Genomic DNA, 15,734 nt, shown 5'->3' with positions numbered 1-15,734 from the left:
GCAATGTTATTTGAGTCCCCCTCTGTTTAGCTCGGTCTGGTTAGGTCATTTCTCCAGGTCAGGGTGACAAAGGGCAGATCTCAGTAAATGGTAGCTAGGGGTGGCAGCCATAATGGTGAATCTCGTTCTAGTAGCTTCCATCTTTTCCTCCAAAAATCTTCTTTGTTAAGGACCTAAAAAGAGAATGATGGGTTTGTTATCTGTCCACCAGTTATGTTCATCTGGTTCATTCATTTTTGGTTCCACATCTCTGTTTTTACCAAGCAGGGGGAGGGATAGCTCAGTGGTTTGAACATTGGCCTGCTAAACCCAGGGTTGTGAGTTCAATCCTTGAGGGGGCCACCTAGGGATCTGGGGCAAAAATTGGTCCTGCTAGTGAAGGCAGGGGGCTGGACTCGATGACCTTTCAAGGTCCCTTCCAGTTCTAGGAGATTGGTATATCTCCAATTATTACCTTACCTTAACATAGTCCTTGAGTTATAGTGGTAGGCGTTTTTGTTTAGACTAATTCAGTCTGTCTCCCTTTTGTACTTTTTCCCATCAACATTTATTTGTTATAGGTTATTGTGACATTTCGTGAACTTCTACATACTTTTTACAGTTGAGCTCATAATTAGAGTAAAGTTGTAGGCCCAGCTATCACAACGCTACTTACTGCAATTCTGCACTCTGGGCTCTCATTCAGTTTGATTTACGGTTCATCTGGCAGCAATATCGGTGTATCATGCGCTGATTCAGTTGGTTTGGGTCTTCTCTTAACCAGTGGTATCTAGATTTCTTAAACATGCTTATACGTTGGTCAGAGTCCCTGCTCCAGCATGGGATCTCAGTGTCATCTTTCACAGACTTAAGGAGCACCCCTCTGAGCACTTCTTGGAGTGCTCCATCCACTATCTTATTCTGAAAATATTATGCTTGGTCACCACCAGTTCAGACAGAAAAGTCAGCAAGCTTCAGGTACTCATGGCAGAACCTTAATGTATTTCATTTGATAGAGATAAAATGGTAGGGAGAGCTGATGCAAAATTCTTTCCCAAGGTGGTTTCGGAATTCCATTTGAATCAATCATTTACTCTGCGTTCTTCGCAAAGCCATGTTATATGCAAGGGGAGAAGAAACTCCACACCTTGGATGTATCTAGAGCCTTTGATACTATGTTGACAGGACGAAATCTTTCAGACAATCTTCATGTCTATTTGTAGCTATAGGTGGCTGCTCGAAAGGTCAAGCCATCTCATCCCCAAGACTTTGAAAATGGATAACTGTCTCTCACTGTGCTACCAATTGCTTGATGTTCCTCTCCGACTGACAGTTAGGGCTCATTCTGCCAGAGTTCAAGCAGCATCCTCAGCATGTTTCTGGAACATACCAATATCTGAAATCTGCAAGGCTGCTTTGTGGAGCCAGCCCACTCACATTTGTCAAACATACACTTGACTTACTTCTAGATCAAATGCAAACTTTGGGAGACCTGTACTCCAGTCTCTGTTTGACCGATGCAGTTGATATTCCTCATGCCCATCATACTGAAGAGGATACTGCCTGTCAGTCACCTACAGTGGGAGCCACACTAACAAATACTCAAAGAAGAGAGCATGTATTTACCCTACAGTAACTGTGATTCTTATAGATGATATAGTCAGTGTGGACCCTATGACCCACCCTCCACCCACACTTTGGGGTCCTAAGCTATCACTGGCTTTGAATTTTGAGGAAGCTGAGAAAGGGTTAGGGCCGCTCCACCCTCTGTGCCCTTGCATGGGACCTCAAGGAAGCACAAGGTGTATGTGTGGCCCTGCCAGACACTACTATCAATAATATTCCAGGCTTGTGCGAGTGATCGACACATGCATCTATAATGGGATCCACGCTGACATCATCATCTTGAAGAACCGCAGTTACTATAGGGTAAGTAACCATTGTTTAACACAAGAACGTGATAAACATCATATACCACTTCACACATAAAAATCATCAAGAAAAGGATCTCTGACTATAGGACTTTGGCCTAAGCCTGGAAACTCTGAAATTAACATTTCTTAATTTCTCTCTTCCAGTAGACAGGAGGAATGGAGAACAGCAAAGGGAGAAGAAGAAATAAAGATTTATAGATCAGAAGAGAAAAAGAAGCACATTACAACTCATGCTCCAAGAGAGAACAAAATACCTTCTTTCTCTAAGGTAAATAGTCATCCATATTTTATTACAGAAATTGCCATAAAACTTACTTTGGTACATTGAGCCCACAGATGTCTCTAAACTTCTCACTTCAGTTTAAATTAAAACAGGAAACGAGGCATATTATGTTGTTATTTATTTATAGCTATTGAGAGAGCACCTCTCTATTCATGTTATATTATTAAATGGCAAATAACTTTAACACAGAGTTAGTATTGTCCAGTGACAGCTTATTGCTCTTTCAGAATGTCTATGTCAGCAAAACTCAGAGATGTGAAAACCAGGAAATAGAGTTAAGGTGCTTAAAACAGAAATCTAGTCTTAACTATAGCAGAGCTGTCACTTTGGTATAATGTTCTTAACAAGCAATGAGTTGTGTTTCTGGAAGTCCTGTCAAGTGGAAATTACTGTAATTATGCATCTTGGTCATGAGGGCATGTATTGCTGTTTGAGGTTGTCACAGATGAATAAGAGTGCATATTGCTTAAGTTGCACAAGTGGAAGAAAACTTTGTCTAACATGTACATCACAATTTTGTGTTTAAAAGTTATGCCAAGAGTAACCTCCAGTCAGATCCCCTATATAAACAGGGACACTAAATGTGACAAAATATTTTCCATAATAGTACCTCCTCTCATGAGCAGTTCTTTGAGGGATTTTTTAAAATATAGGTCTGATGCATCTGGCAATATCAAAACATTCCTTCATAGTAGACATGAGCAGCAGCAGGACTGTGGGAGTCGGAGTGATAGTGATCTGAGACCCATACATACTAGGGACATACCATTGCTGGCCCCTTACACCTTTTAAAAATATATATTTTTGAAATAGAGCTTGAAGGGGGGTGCTTGTATTTTTGAAGGGTCTGTGTGACATTTTAAACTAGACTTTCAGTGTCCTGGAACACTTTGTCTGGAGAAATAAAAATTGTGCTGTCCCATAGGGATTTGGAGGTAGTTAGAGCTAGGCAAGGGCCCATCAGTGGTTTATCAGAACTCCAAACAGGGAATTAGTAGTTTTGAATGCTCCTATTTTGTTTCCTATCAGGGTAATAATGTAGTATTCTCACAAAATCAGAGTTTTACAGAATGTCTTTCCTTACTAGAGGGGTAACTTTTTGTTCCCCTTTTACAGGCTTCATTTAATTTGCTTGGCTGTCACAACACTGGGGCCCTTTCCGCTCCTTGAGTGCTGAGTAGCAACTCAGAAAGCAGTCAAAGGATTCCTGCTGGTCCTTGTATTCACATCAGGTTACATCAGAGGTGTGATTAGTCCATAGTCATCCAAAGTTGCATTGGAACACAAGCATTGTCATTCCAGAGCAGACCAGTAGCCCATCTAGTCCAGTATTCTCTGTCTTACAGTGATCAGTACTAAAGCCTTCAGAGGAAGAGGCAAGAAACCTCATAGTGGGCAATTTTGGAATAACCTTTTCAAAAGGGACGTTTCTGTGACGGGTTACTCCCCACTTCGGGGTGTCACCTGGTATACTGGGGTGCCACTAAACCTGCCTATTCCACCAGCCTGGGCTCCTTTACATTATCCTGCTGAACCAGGCCCTCAAGCCTCCTCCAGCACACACACCCAACTGCAGAAAGACACAGAAAACTGAAATTAGCTCTGCATGGGAAGATTCAGCTGGCAATTGCTCAGCACTCAAGTGCACACACCCTTTGGGGTGCAAACCCAAAATTGTATTGTCTTGCATTGCAAGACAGTGTAAGCTCATGAAATTCGACTCCTCCCTCAATGTGGAGGAAAGTATCAGAGGGGTAGCCGTGTTAGTCTGGTTCTGTAGAAGCAGCAAAGAGTCCTGTGGCACCTTATAGACTAACAGACGTTTTGCAGCATGAGCTTTCGTGGGTGAATACCCACTTCTTCAGATGCAAGTGGTGGAAATGTGGAGGAAGATATGCACAGCTTTTTTGCCCCCCAGTTATGAATTCCACAAACGGGTTTTAGAGAAAATAGAAACAACTTTATTAACTACACAAGATTGTAAGTGATTATAAGGGATAGCAAGCAGATCAAAGTAGATTACCCAACAAATAAAAACCGCAACGTAAGCTTAAGACACTAAAGAAACTGGTTACAAATAGTAATTTCTCGCCCTAAATGTTGTTTTAGGCATTTTTTTTCAAAGGCCAGACACCTTTTCTAGCCCGGGCTCAGCTCTTCTCACCCTCTTTTGTCCTAATTTCTTAGATGTTTCCAGCAGTCATCCTGACGGAGATTCAGTTAAGAATGAACACTGATTAAGTCACTCCCGTCTTAAATGAGTTTTACATATGGCGGAATCCCTTTGTTTTCCACTGTGCTACGCCTTCCACCCCCCCTCCCCCCAAAATTAGTATTCTGTCATGGAATCTAGTACCAGATGAATTAATTACATGACCTTGCAGTGTCAGAGCAGCCATGAGTCAAAGGTTGTTGTAGCATCCGAAGCAGCTTCTCAGGAAGGTGGGAGATTAGCATCTTCAAAGTCCTATTGTTCTCCCTAATGGCCCATCCAGATTGATTGCATTCTGTCCGGTGGGCGTTCCCCAGGTGTAAACCCACTTGTAATTGTTACATAGTCAATATTCCTAACTTCAGATACAGAAATGATAAATGCATACAAATATGATAATCATGTTCAGAAAATCATAACCTTTCCAATGATATCTCACAAGACTCATCTTGCATAAAATACATCTTAGATATGCTATAATCATAGTATGACAATATTTTTATGAAGAATATGGGGCGTAGTGTGTCAGTTTCTTCTTAAGTTCCTCAGTTAGAGGTTGCCTTGAATCAGAAGGATCCATATCCCGTTTTTGTATTTCTTTTTATCCTGATATTTGTTCAGTCCCCTTTGAAATCCAGCTTGGCTTGTGCTATCGACCTTTGCTCTTTCTTCAGTCCCTCTGTTACAGTGGGCTGCAGGTATCCACCTGCCCTTCATTCATTTCAGTATCTGAGGTAACTATGATATGTCAATGAGTATTAGGCTAAGGGATTGGTCAGGTGGCCTCCCCTTGTCCAGGGAAAATATTTCCAGAGATGAGCTGGTAAGGTCCCCACTCACAGGGAGGTTGCTGATGACTTATGTACATCCACAACAATCACCCTAGTGGTGCTGAAGTTCACATCAAGCAAATGATCTGTCTCTGTCGTATTCTCAGAGTTATGTAAATCCCTCCAAAATTAGGTACTCATTGTTTTATGGAATCTCTGAGAAGAAGATTGGTATCCTTTTCATGCCTCCTTCCCCTCAAACTGCTCCTAGCCTTAGCTCTACTAAATTCTAGGCTGGTAACAAGGATAGTGAAGTGTAGGTATAATTGCTGAGGGGCTTTGAAATTATTAGGTCTCAAGTGTGTTACAAGACAAGCTTCCGAAGAAAGATTCATTTGAGACTGTATGCGTTTTCAAAAGTCTTGTTACTATTCTATAATGGCTCTTATTAGAGAGACAACGTGGGTGAGATAATTGTGACAGGTTCCCCCAGGATGCCACCTGGAACTGGGGTACCATTGATCCCTCTGACTCATCAGCATGGGCTCCCTCTCACACCATGCTGCTGTGAAAGCTGCAGACCCGCTCCCCGTCCTACACTTCCACCAGCATTCACATAGGTAGGGACACACACCCAGCTGCAGGCTTTCTGACCAGCCACTGCATGAACCAACAATAGAGAGGCTACAGCCAAAATAATCCCTGGCTCCCCAGGTAGCTCCCACCCCCCACTGGACTATAAACCCAAAATTATACCATCTTGCAGTACACAGGGAACTGTACAGTGTAAACTCATAGCATTCACCCTTCCCTCAACGTGGAGAGGAAATTCAGCAGCCTCTGCCCCGGTGCTAAGATTCCCAAGCGCTTCACTCCAAACTTACTGGTTTAGATTAAAACATAAAATAAGTTCTTCTTCGAGTGCTTGCTCATGTTGATTCCATTCTAGGTGTGCGCATGTGCATGGCCATCAAATATTTGTACCTTAGCAGTACCCGTAGGGCTGGCTGTGGCACCCTCTGGGGTGCTAAGTATCAGAGGGGTAGCCATGTTAGTCTGGATCTGTAAAAAGCGACATAGAGTCTTGTGGCACCTTATAGACTAACAGAAGTATTGGAGCATAAGCTTTCATGGGTGAATACCCACTTCGTCAGACGCATGTCTGGAGTGCTGTACTCAGGCAGTGGTATTTCAGGCACCGCCGGTCCTTTGCCCTCTCAGTTCCTTTTTACCATCTGTGGTGGTCAGTCAGAGTGCCTTTCTTGCTTAGCAAGAACTAGCAGCTTCTCCTTTTGAACTTCATGCCTTAGGGCCTTTGTACATAGTTTGCATTTGATAGTGGTAAGTAGTTAAGTGTGTTTTAGTTAGTAGTTAGGGTCCCAGTGGGCACTTTGCCAGTCTCCTGGGTTTAAGTCCTGCTCGGAATGCAACAGGCCTATGCCTCTGAGTGACCCCCATAGCAGCTTCCTTAAATGCTTGAGGGAGTCACACGTTAAGGAGCGGTGCCAGATCTGCAAAAACGTTTGGCCCTGCACTCAAAAGGAGTGGGATATCTGCTTTAGGACTCTCCTGATGAAGTCTGCCCTCCACCCGACTTCCGAGCCATCCAGACAGAACGCACCAAGCGCCTTGGCCTCCGTGCATAGCACACTGCTGGCACCCAGCTGCTCATGGCACCGTTCGCCATCGCCGGTGCTGAAGAAGGCCAAGAAGCGCTCCCTGGTACCCAGCAAGAAGGTCTAGGGGTCATCTTCCAAGGGACCCAGGCCTGGCCCCAGGCTACTCCGGAGTCATGCGATTGTGCCTTTCCAGTTGGTGCTCCCAGCCCTCTTAAAGGTATGCCACCGACTCTTGGGAGTGGTATGGGACCCACACCCCTGCCTTAACCATTGTCATCCCAGGCTCCTCAGGTGCAGAGAGAGCTCAGGTCTCCATGTGCTCTAATGATGACCTCGGTGCAGTAGGACCCGGCTAAGTCTCCCCAGGAGGACAAGCCCACCATTAAGACACCTCAGGGGAAAGGGAAACACTGCTGGTCGCTGGACAGAAGACATTGATCTTCTCCACCATGTTGGGAATTCCCGGCCAGGTCCCAGTCGCATCATCTGTCGGCCAGACTGACATACAGATCCCCTTGGCACTACTCACCGGCACAGGGTTGATGGTCCCCCTACTATGCACAGCACCGTTCATTCCCACGCCGGTCGTCCTCTAGGCATCAGTCCTGATCGCCAGAGCAGTGGAAACATTCCTCATCTCAGCACTAGTCAGCAGTTGCTGGTAGCCACGACTAGTTACAGATTCATAGATTCTAGGACTGGAAGGGACCTTGAGAGGTCATCGAGTCCAGTCCCCTGCCCTCATGGCAGGACCAAATACTGTCTAGACCATCCCGGATAGACATTTATCTAACCTACTCTTAAATATCTCCAAAGATGGAGATTCCACAACCTCCCTAGGCAATTTATTCCATTGTTTAACCATTGCTGCTTGTTCTATCCGTAGAGGCTAAAGTGAACAAGTTTTCTCCCTCCTCTTTATAACACCCTTTTAGATACCTGAAAACTGCTATCATGCCCCCTCTCAGTCGTCTCTTTTCCAAACTAAACAAACCGAATTCTTTCAAAAAAAAGAACAGGAGTACTTGTGGCACCTTAGAGACTAACACATTTATTTGAGCATAAGCTTTCGTGGGCTACAGCCCACTTCATCGGATGCATGCAGTGGAAAATACAGTAGGAAGATGTATACAGGCTAACATGGCTGCTATTCTGAAACCAATTTTTTCAGCCTTCCTTCATAGGTCATGTTCTCAAGACCTTTAATCATTCTTGTTGCTCTTCTCTGGACCCTCTCCAGCAAACTCTGGCATCAACGGCTTCTCCCTGGTCGTCGGAAGGTGGTTCTTCTGATATGGAGGGCCAGTTCAGCCCATCGCCTAGGTCCCATCGTTGTGATTGAATACCGGAGCCCGCTCTGCCATCTGTGGCACTGCAGAGGCAGCACAGCCAGTGGCCAATGCACTGGCCTTATTGGAGTGCGTGGGTCGTACCGATTGTGACAATGCCTCTTTCACAGCACATCTCGGTGACCATTGGAGCAATGGTTGGCGGTCCCACCTGCACTGGTCCCGGTACCAGAAGCCCATTCTGAGGTTGGGATGGAGGAACCTATGCCCACCCCTTAGTCTCCTTCTCTCACGGTGGTCGAGACCCCAGCACCTCCACCAGCGGTCCAGTCTTCCTCATCATCCCTGGATGAGGCAGTTGTGGAACCTTTCCAGAGCTAGAACACCAGATGACTTTAAGGAGCATCAAGCCCTTCTCCAGTGCATGGCTGAGAACTTGGGGCTCAAGGTGCAGGAGATGGCAGAGCAGGTAACTGGTAAACTGCTGATATACGAACTTAAATGTCATAAATTTCTAGAAGATACTGTCGCTTTCAACCGAAGTTCTCACACTAGATATTCCCAAAGTATATGCACTAGTGCACAGTATTTGTACTTTAAACAAAGCAAGTTGTTCTATACGCTATGAATATTTAAGAAGACTTAAATAGAAAAAAAAATAGAACTAGTCAAGAGAAAAAATAAACAGTACAAAAATAGATTTAAAAAATGCTTTCCTTCTCTTTTCTGAAGCACCTATTCACATTATAAAAATGCATTAAAATAATAATGAAGAGGTGGGGGTAATGTTTTTAAAATATTTTGTTTTTCAACAAATATTTCAGAGGCTATGAAAGAGGAGGATCAGGTAAGTTTGTATTTAACGTTTTGGGTTACAACATAAAATATTTCACAAAGAAACATTAATAAAATTGGTATGGGGAAAGGCCATAATGCAAAGGAATCTAAATACAAATATAATCATAGGGCTTGTGTACATAGAGAAATTACTTGCAAAGTGGAGTAATTATTCCAGAATAGTGTGTTCACATAGGGAAATTATACCAGCATACCTGTAGCCCAAAGAGTTCCATAGTCACTCCTTGTCAGAACTGAGGGAACACCAAATCTTACCCCTATCTATTTGTATTTTGGTTTTGAATTTGGTCTAATAGAAAGAGGCCTAGCATCATTATCATACATGTTCTCCTTCAATGAAATCTGCAGCTTGACTGGAAATGAAATAGACATACCCATATTAAAGTTAGATAATATTGTCCTCCTTTTGATCTGGTTAATATATAGAAATGCATATACATGATTCCTCTGAAGGGCTAATGGAGTTGCATTTAACCTGAAGAATATTTAATACTGTTAATGAAGTATGCCAAGGAAAAAATACAGCTTGACTTGCAGAGTCCAGGATGATTTTTAACAGTTATCAATTAGAAGATAGGGATTACTATATCCAGCTGTTTGCATCCCGTATAGACGTCCCAATGCCATCACTTCAGCAAACGGATGAACACATACTCCTGGGTCTCATTAGCGAAGTCTGCCACACAGTCTGCCACACAGTCCATCAAATGAAAGAGGGGAAGGCTCCAGGTAAGGACAGTCTGACAGCAGAAGTGCTTAAGGCGGGAGGTCAGGAACTTGGTAAAGCTCTCGCCCAAAGGTTCAGCTGCTACCTGGAAATCCAGAAGATACCATCCAGTTGGAAAGAGTCCAATACCATCTTGTTGCATAAGAAAGGTGATTGAGAAAATCTAAAGAACTATCGCCCGATCTGCCTGCTTTCGCATATCTATAAATTGTTCACTAAAATAATAACAAAGCGACTATCGCGAAACCTGGATAAACACCAACCTAGAGAGCAGGCCAGCTTTCGAAGGAATTATAGCATGATAGACCACCTCTTCACTCTAAACCAACTACTAGAGCATTCAGGGGAATATAAATTCCCTTTGTGCATTGCCTTCATGGACTATGAGAAGGCGTTCGACAGCATAGAGACTAACGCCATCCTTGAAGCTCTTTCAGAACAGGGCATCAGTGCGAAATATATCACATTACTAAAGGAAGCGAACTCTGGCTGCAGCACGGACATATCGCTGTTTGATACTCCCCTCTGGATCCCCATTGAGAGAGGTCTGAAACAAGGATATACAGTTTCACCAAAATTATTCACAACCAGTCTTTTGAATTGGTTTTTCGACGAGCAGATTTGAAAGGTGGAATTAATATCAACGGCAAGTGGCTAAACCATCTCAGGTTTGCAGATGATATAGTGCTGATAGCGAAAATACAGCCCAGCCTGAGAGAATGCTTAAATAACTGAACGCAAAAAGTAGTCAAGTTGGATTAAAAATTAATTAGTCTAAAACGAAATACGTGAGATCAGGTGTTCTGCCAAGAACCTAAATAACTCTTGGAGGAGAGCAGATCCAAGAGGTTGATGAATACATTTATTTGGGCCAGGAAGTCAACATGCGCCATGATCAGAAAGGCGAACTGTCACGCAGAAAAAAAGCTGGATGGTGTGCATTCAGTGACATCAAGGACATCCTCCAAGGAAAGATGAGCAAAACAACTCGTGCAAACCTTTTCAACTTGACCATGCTTCCAGTGATGTTATATGGCAATGAAACATGGTCACTGACAAAGATTGAGGAACATCAACTGACAGCAAGGTGATGGAACGAACATTTTTGGGCATTTTGCTCCGCAGTCACATCCCCAACAAAATAGTTACGCATCAGTCTGGAGTGCGAGACGTTGTTGAAAGCAGGCTCAGCAAAATGTGGTGAGCGGGACATGTGGCCTGACTCAGCGACAACAGATGGACTGCAGCTATATCCAAGTGGTATCCGTGAGAACAGAAACAGCCACGCGGTCAGCCTCCAGAGAGGTGCGATGGTTTCCTAACAAGGAGATATTGACAAGCATGGCGAAGGATAGCCAGAGCGAGAGAAGATTAGAAGACGTGTTGTCTCAGTCTCAACTGATGAAGAACCAACAGTCTACTCAGTCTATTCCAGGGGCTTCATGCGGCCTGCAGAGGTCTTCCCTGCGGCCCGCCAAGCTCCCTGCATGCCCCCCCACAGTTAGTTCCTGTCGCTGTCAAACTCCCCTCACCCTGCCCCGAGTTATTTTATATGGCAGCTAAGCTCCCCGCCCGCTGCTCCCTAATGTTTGGGGCTGGGTCTCTCCCCCGGCCCCGCATGCCACCTCCACATGCCTCCCCCAAATGTCCCCCAGCCTCACTTACTGCCCCTTCACCGCCTGGAGCCTGCAGCTCATGCTGTCTCCGCTTGGCTCTGCTGGCTTCCGGCATCACCTGCTGCCACAGGTCCTAGTGCCCCCCCTCCACTAGTGCCAGGGCGGGCTGCCCTTCCCCTTCCCTAGTCCTGAGTCTCTCCAATGCCCCGAGGCTCACTGATGAACATTTGAAACCAACACTGAGATTGGTTTCATCTCAGGATATCAAACCTAATACTGATGCTCTGTTTGATGCAAAATGCTGCCGGCTAAGTGGCCAAAAATGAAATGACTGTCAAATTTAGCACTGACTTTTTACATTACAGTTAAAGAAGTTAATAAAAAAGTTAATAAATTGACTTTTAATAGCATACTATATTTTAATACTATACTACTTGATTACTCTTCTTTTTTTTTTCTGCCTACCTCCATACGCTTCCCACTGCCAAGCTGCCAAACAGCTGTTGTTGGTGCTTAACACTTTCCAGGAGGGAGGGGGGAGTAGCAGGGAGGAGGTGGAGAAGAGACGGGGCAGGGGCGGGGCCCCACGGAAGGGGTGGTGGGGGCGGGGCCAGGGGCAGCAAGTGGGGTGTCAGTGATGCGGTCCTCGGGTCAATGCAGTAGTCCTCATGTGGCCCTCGTGATCATTTGAGTTTGAGACCCCTGGTCTACACAATTAGAATAAACCTCTTTTTACCTATAAATGAGTACATTTTTTATGGAATTAGTAAGACCCAATAAATATAGAACCCCATAGTGCCATTTTTGTCCCTTTTCAAATAGAGCTGCACTTCAAATTGATTTTTTTCAATCATATGTCAGTGTCTTGAGGAGTAACATCAAGGAAGGTTCTTAATTAAAGCTTACTGGTTCAAATAATTCATTGGGGTGTAAGGTTATTCATACCTTCAGCTTTCTGAACTTCCATGAAACTGTTGGGCTCTTCTTTGAGTGATGTCCCTGTGGATGCTCCGCTTCAGGTGATTATACATCTTTTAACGTCTAGTTGGAGAATTTCGACAGCAGTACCCGGTTGGGCTGCACATGCGCTCTGTTTTCCCCATCTTGCCCCTGTAGCAGTGGCTAACTAGCGCTGTGCGGCCAACCCTCCCTTCAGTTCCTTCTCAGCTGTCCTTGGTCCAAGTCAGAACTCCGGCAGTGTCTCTGCACGACTTACCTTTAGTTATTGGATTAGCAGTATAGTGTAGTAGTAAGAATTTCTTTCCTATCCTTTTTCCTTTGTTTTTCTCCCCGTTTAAAAAAAATTAGTTTTAATTTTACGTTTTCATCCGAGAATGCACGGGTCTCTGGCTTTAAATGTTGCCTCTCCTGCTGAGAGGCAATTCCAGTCTCTGATGGACATTCCCAGTATGTCCGCTCATTGGGGGAAATGCATCTACCTCAGAAGTGCTCCCATTGCCACAACCTTAAGGCCTGTGCCAGGAAAGCAAGGGACCTTAAACTTAAACTAATCCTTATGGAGAAATCTCTCCTCCTGGCCTTCGACCCAGGACCGCGAACTCCTCCCGGTCGCCCACCTTGGCTCCCAACAGACCTCCCTCACCGACTCTGCACAGGAGGGACCTGTCTCCCAGAAAAAGGGCAAAGAAGAGATCTACCACTTTTCCTACAAAGGGAGCCTCAAAAAAGAAGTGTTCTCTGACTCCCTTCACATCATCAGTACTAACCATGCCACGGCTAAGTACCTATGAGTTGGCAAGATTGTCTGGTACCCCTGGTACTGCTAAAGCCAAAGGTCCTAAGTGGGCAAACTCTCAGAAGGAGGCAAAGACAAGATTGCCCCTTCTACCACAGCATGGACTGCGGCAGCGAAACACTCGGTACCCAGCACCTCTGCAGCGCCTCAGCTTACGGCGCCATCTTATGGCTCTCTGGTGCATAGCACAGAGACACGGTAACGACGTCTACTTTACCTCCTTATAGGCACCCTCAGCACCTATCTTTCCAGCATTGCAACCACTCCCAGTACCACAACAATTCCTGCAGATGCCATCTTCAGTGCTGAGATCTCTTGGTACGCAGCAGTTTCTCCGACATAAGGACTTATTAGATACTGCAGCACCGGAATCACTTCTTCTCAATATCGATACAGTATCAGTACATTCAGCACTGACGCCAAAAAAACAGATCTGCCCCTCCTTTTTTTTAATCGAGGAGGACAATGAGGAGGGAGATGTTTATTCCTCACAACACTCTTCACCCATCCAGGGAATCATCAGACCAGCTCTACATGAACAGCCAGGACACTATTCCAGAGCCGGCTTCCAGGGGTGGTAATGGACATCCATGGATGTCTCCACTAATGTCTCCAAAATTGCCCTTCCCATAAATGAGGCACTCATGGCTCCCGCCAAGACCATTTGGTAGACACTTGCAACAAACCCCCTTACTTGTAAAAGATCAGATATGCAGTATTACATCCCATTGAAGGATCTAGAATTTTTATTTTTACACCCCCAGCCAAACTCATTGGTGGTAGAGGTGGTCAACGAGCAGGGCAAGCAACACCATTTGAGGACCACCCTGTATGGTAAAGAGTGGGAAATACTGGATATTTTTCATAACAAGGCCTATTCATCAGCAACATTGCAGTTCAGAATAGCCAGCTATGAAGCCTTGATGGCAAAAATAATCATTCAAATTACTCCAAACTGTCAGAATTTATTGGCTTCATCCCTGAAGACAAAGAAGAGCATTTAGGTCAGTTATCTCTGAAGGCCATCTCCTGGCAAGAACAGCTCTGCAGGCATCCTTAAACTCAGCAGATACGGCGGCAAGATCCATTGCAATCTCCATAGTGATGTGATGGGCCTTTTGGCTCTACATGTCTGGATTCCCAAAGGAGGTGCAATCCACCATAGAGGATCTCCCCTTTGAAGGTCCAAAGTTATTTGAAGATAAGACTGATGAGTCCCTCCACATGTTGAAAGGCTCTAGAGTGACTCTTCGGTCTTTAAGCATCTACACACCTGCATAAAAACAAGGCAGATGTTATCTATCACAATGCTCGAGACCGTGTCTTACGCACATCCACAGAGGAAATACAATACCCAGAGACAGAAGCAGAGACCCACAAGATGTAGGCCACTCCCATCTCAGCCTCCTATGTCGCAACAACCTGTATCGAAACATCACATTTGAGGGTTTGGTCAAGGGCCCGAGAGACTTCCCCCAACTCCTGTTTCTAAAACTTTCTACCAACCATCCCTTTAGCAATCATTTGACACCATTCTACCCAGCATGGCAAATTATTACTTCTGACAAATGGGTGCTGGAAATTATCACCACTGATTATTCTATCCAGTTCACCCCCATATCCCCTCACCCAATCCCCCCTCAGGGACTCCTCTCACAAGCACCTTCTGAGACAGGAAGTAGACCATCTCCTGCAATTGGGTGCAGTAGAACCAGTACTGGTATAACACAGAGGGAAGGGATTCGCCAGCATGGATTCACCAAGGGCAAGTCATGCCTGACTAACCTAATTGCCTTCTATGACGAGATAACCGGCTCTGTGGATGAGGGGAAAGCAGTGGATGTACTATTTCTGGACTTTAGCAAAGCTTTTGATACAGTCTCCCACAGTATTCTTGCCAGCAAGTTAAAGAAGTATGGGCTGGATGAATGGACGGTAAGGTGGATAGAAAACTGGCTAGATGGTCGGGCTCAACGGGTAGTGATCAATGGTTCCATGTCTAGTTGGCAGCCGGTATCAAGTGGAGTGCCCCAAGGGTCGGTGCTGGGGCCGGTTTTATTCAATATCTTCATTAACGATCTGGAGGATGGTGTGGACTGCACCCGTAGCAAGTTTGCAGATGACACTAAACTGGGAGGAGTGGTTGATACGCTGGAGGGTAGGGATAGGATACAGAGGGACCTAGACAAATTAGAGGATTGGGCCAAAAGAAATATGATGAGGTTCAACAAGGACAAGTGCAGAGTCCTGCACTTAGGACGGAAGAATCCCATGCACTGCTACAGACTAGGGACCGAATGGCTGGGCAGCAGTTCTGCAGAAAAGGACCTAGGGGTTACGGTGGACGAAAAGCTGAATATGAGTCAACAGTGTGCCCTTGTTGCCAAGAAGGCTAATGGCATTTTGGGTTGTATAAGTAGGGGCATTTCCAGCAGATCGAGGGATGTGATCATTCCCCTCTACTCAGTACTGGTGAGGCCTCATTTGGAGTACTGTGTCCAGTTTTGGGCCCCACACTACAAGAAGGATGTGGATAAATTGGAGAGAGTCCAGCGGAGGGCAACAAAAATGATTAGGGGGCTGGAGCACATGACTTATGAGGAGAGGCTGAGGGAACTGGGATTGTTTAGTCTGCAGAAGAGAAGAATGAGGGGGGATTTGATAGCTGCTTTCAACTACCAGAAAGGGGGT

The 15,734-nt window shown here is 45.0% G+C and overlaps 1 protein-coding gene across 1 annotated transcript in view; it reads left to right on the top strand.

Annotated features, from left to right (window-relative positions):
- Positions 1-15,734, top strand: part of LOC123365963 (pleckstrin homology domain interacting protein) — a 357,662-nt gene that overhangs the window by 234,567 nt on the left and 107,361 nt on the right. Inside the window, exon 20 of the mRNA XM_045009003.1 lies at positions 2,058-2,181. Within this exon, the coding sequence (XP_044864938.1) occupies positions 2,058-2,181 (124 nt within the window). The remainder of the gene's footprint in view (positions 1-2,057; positions 2,182-15,734) is intronic.

Source organism: Mauremys mutica, chromosome 3, assembly GCF_020497125.1.
Source record: "Mauremys mutica isolate MM-2020 ecotype Southern chromosome 3, ASM2049712v1, whole genome shotgun sequence".
In the NCBI taxonomy this organism is placed as follows: Eukaryota; Metazoa; Chordata; order Testudines; family Geoemydidae; genus Mauremys; species Mauremys mutica.
Note: the sequence above shows the minus strand (reverse complement) of the source record. Positions and strands in the feature narration are given on the sequence as shown.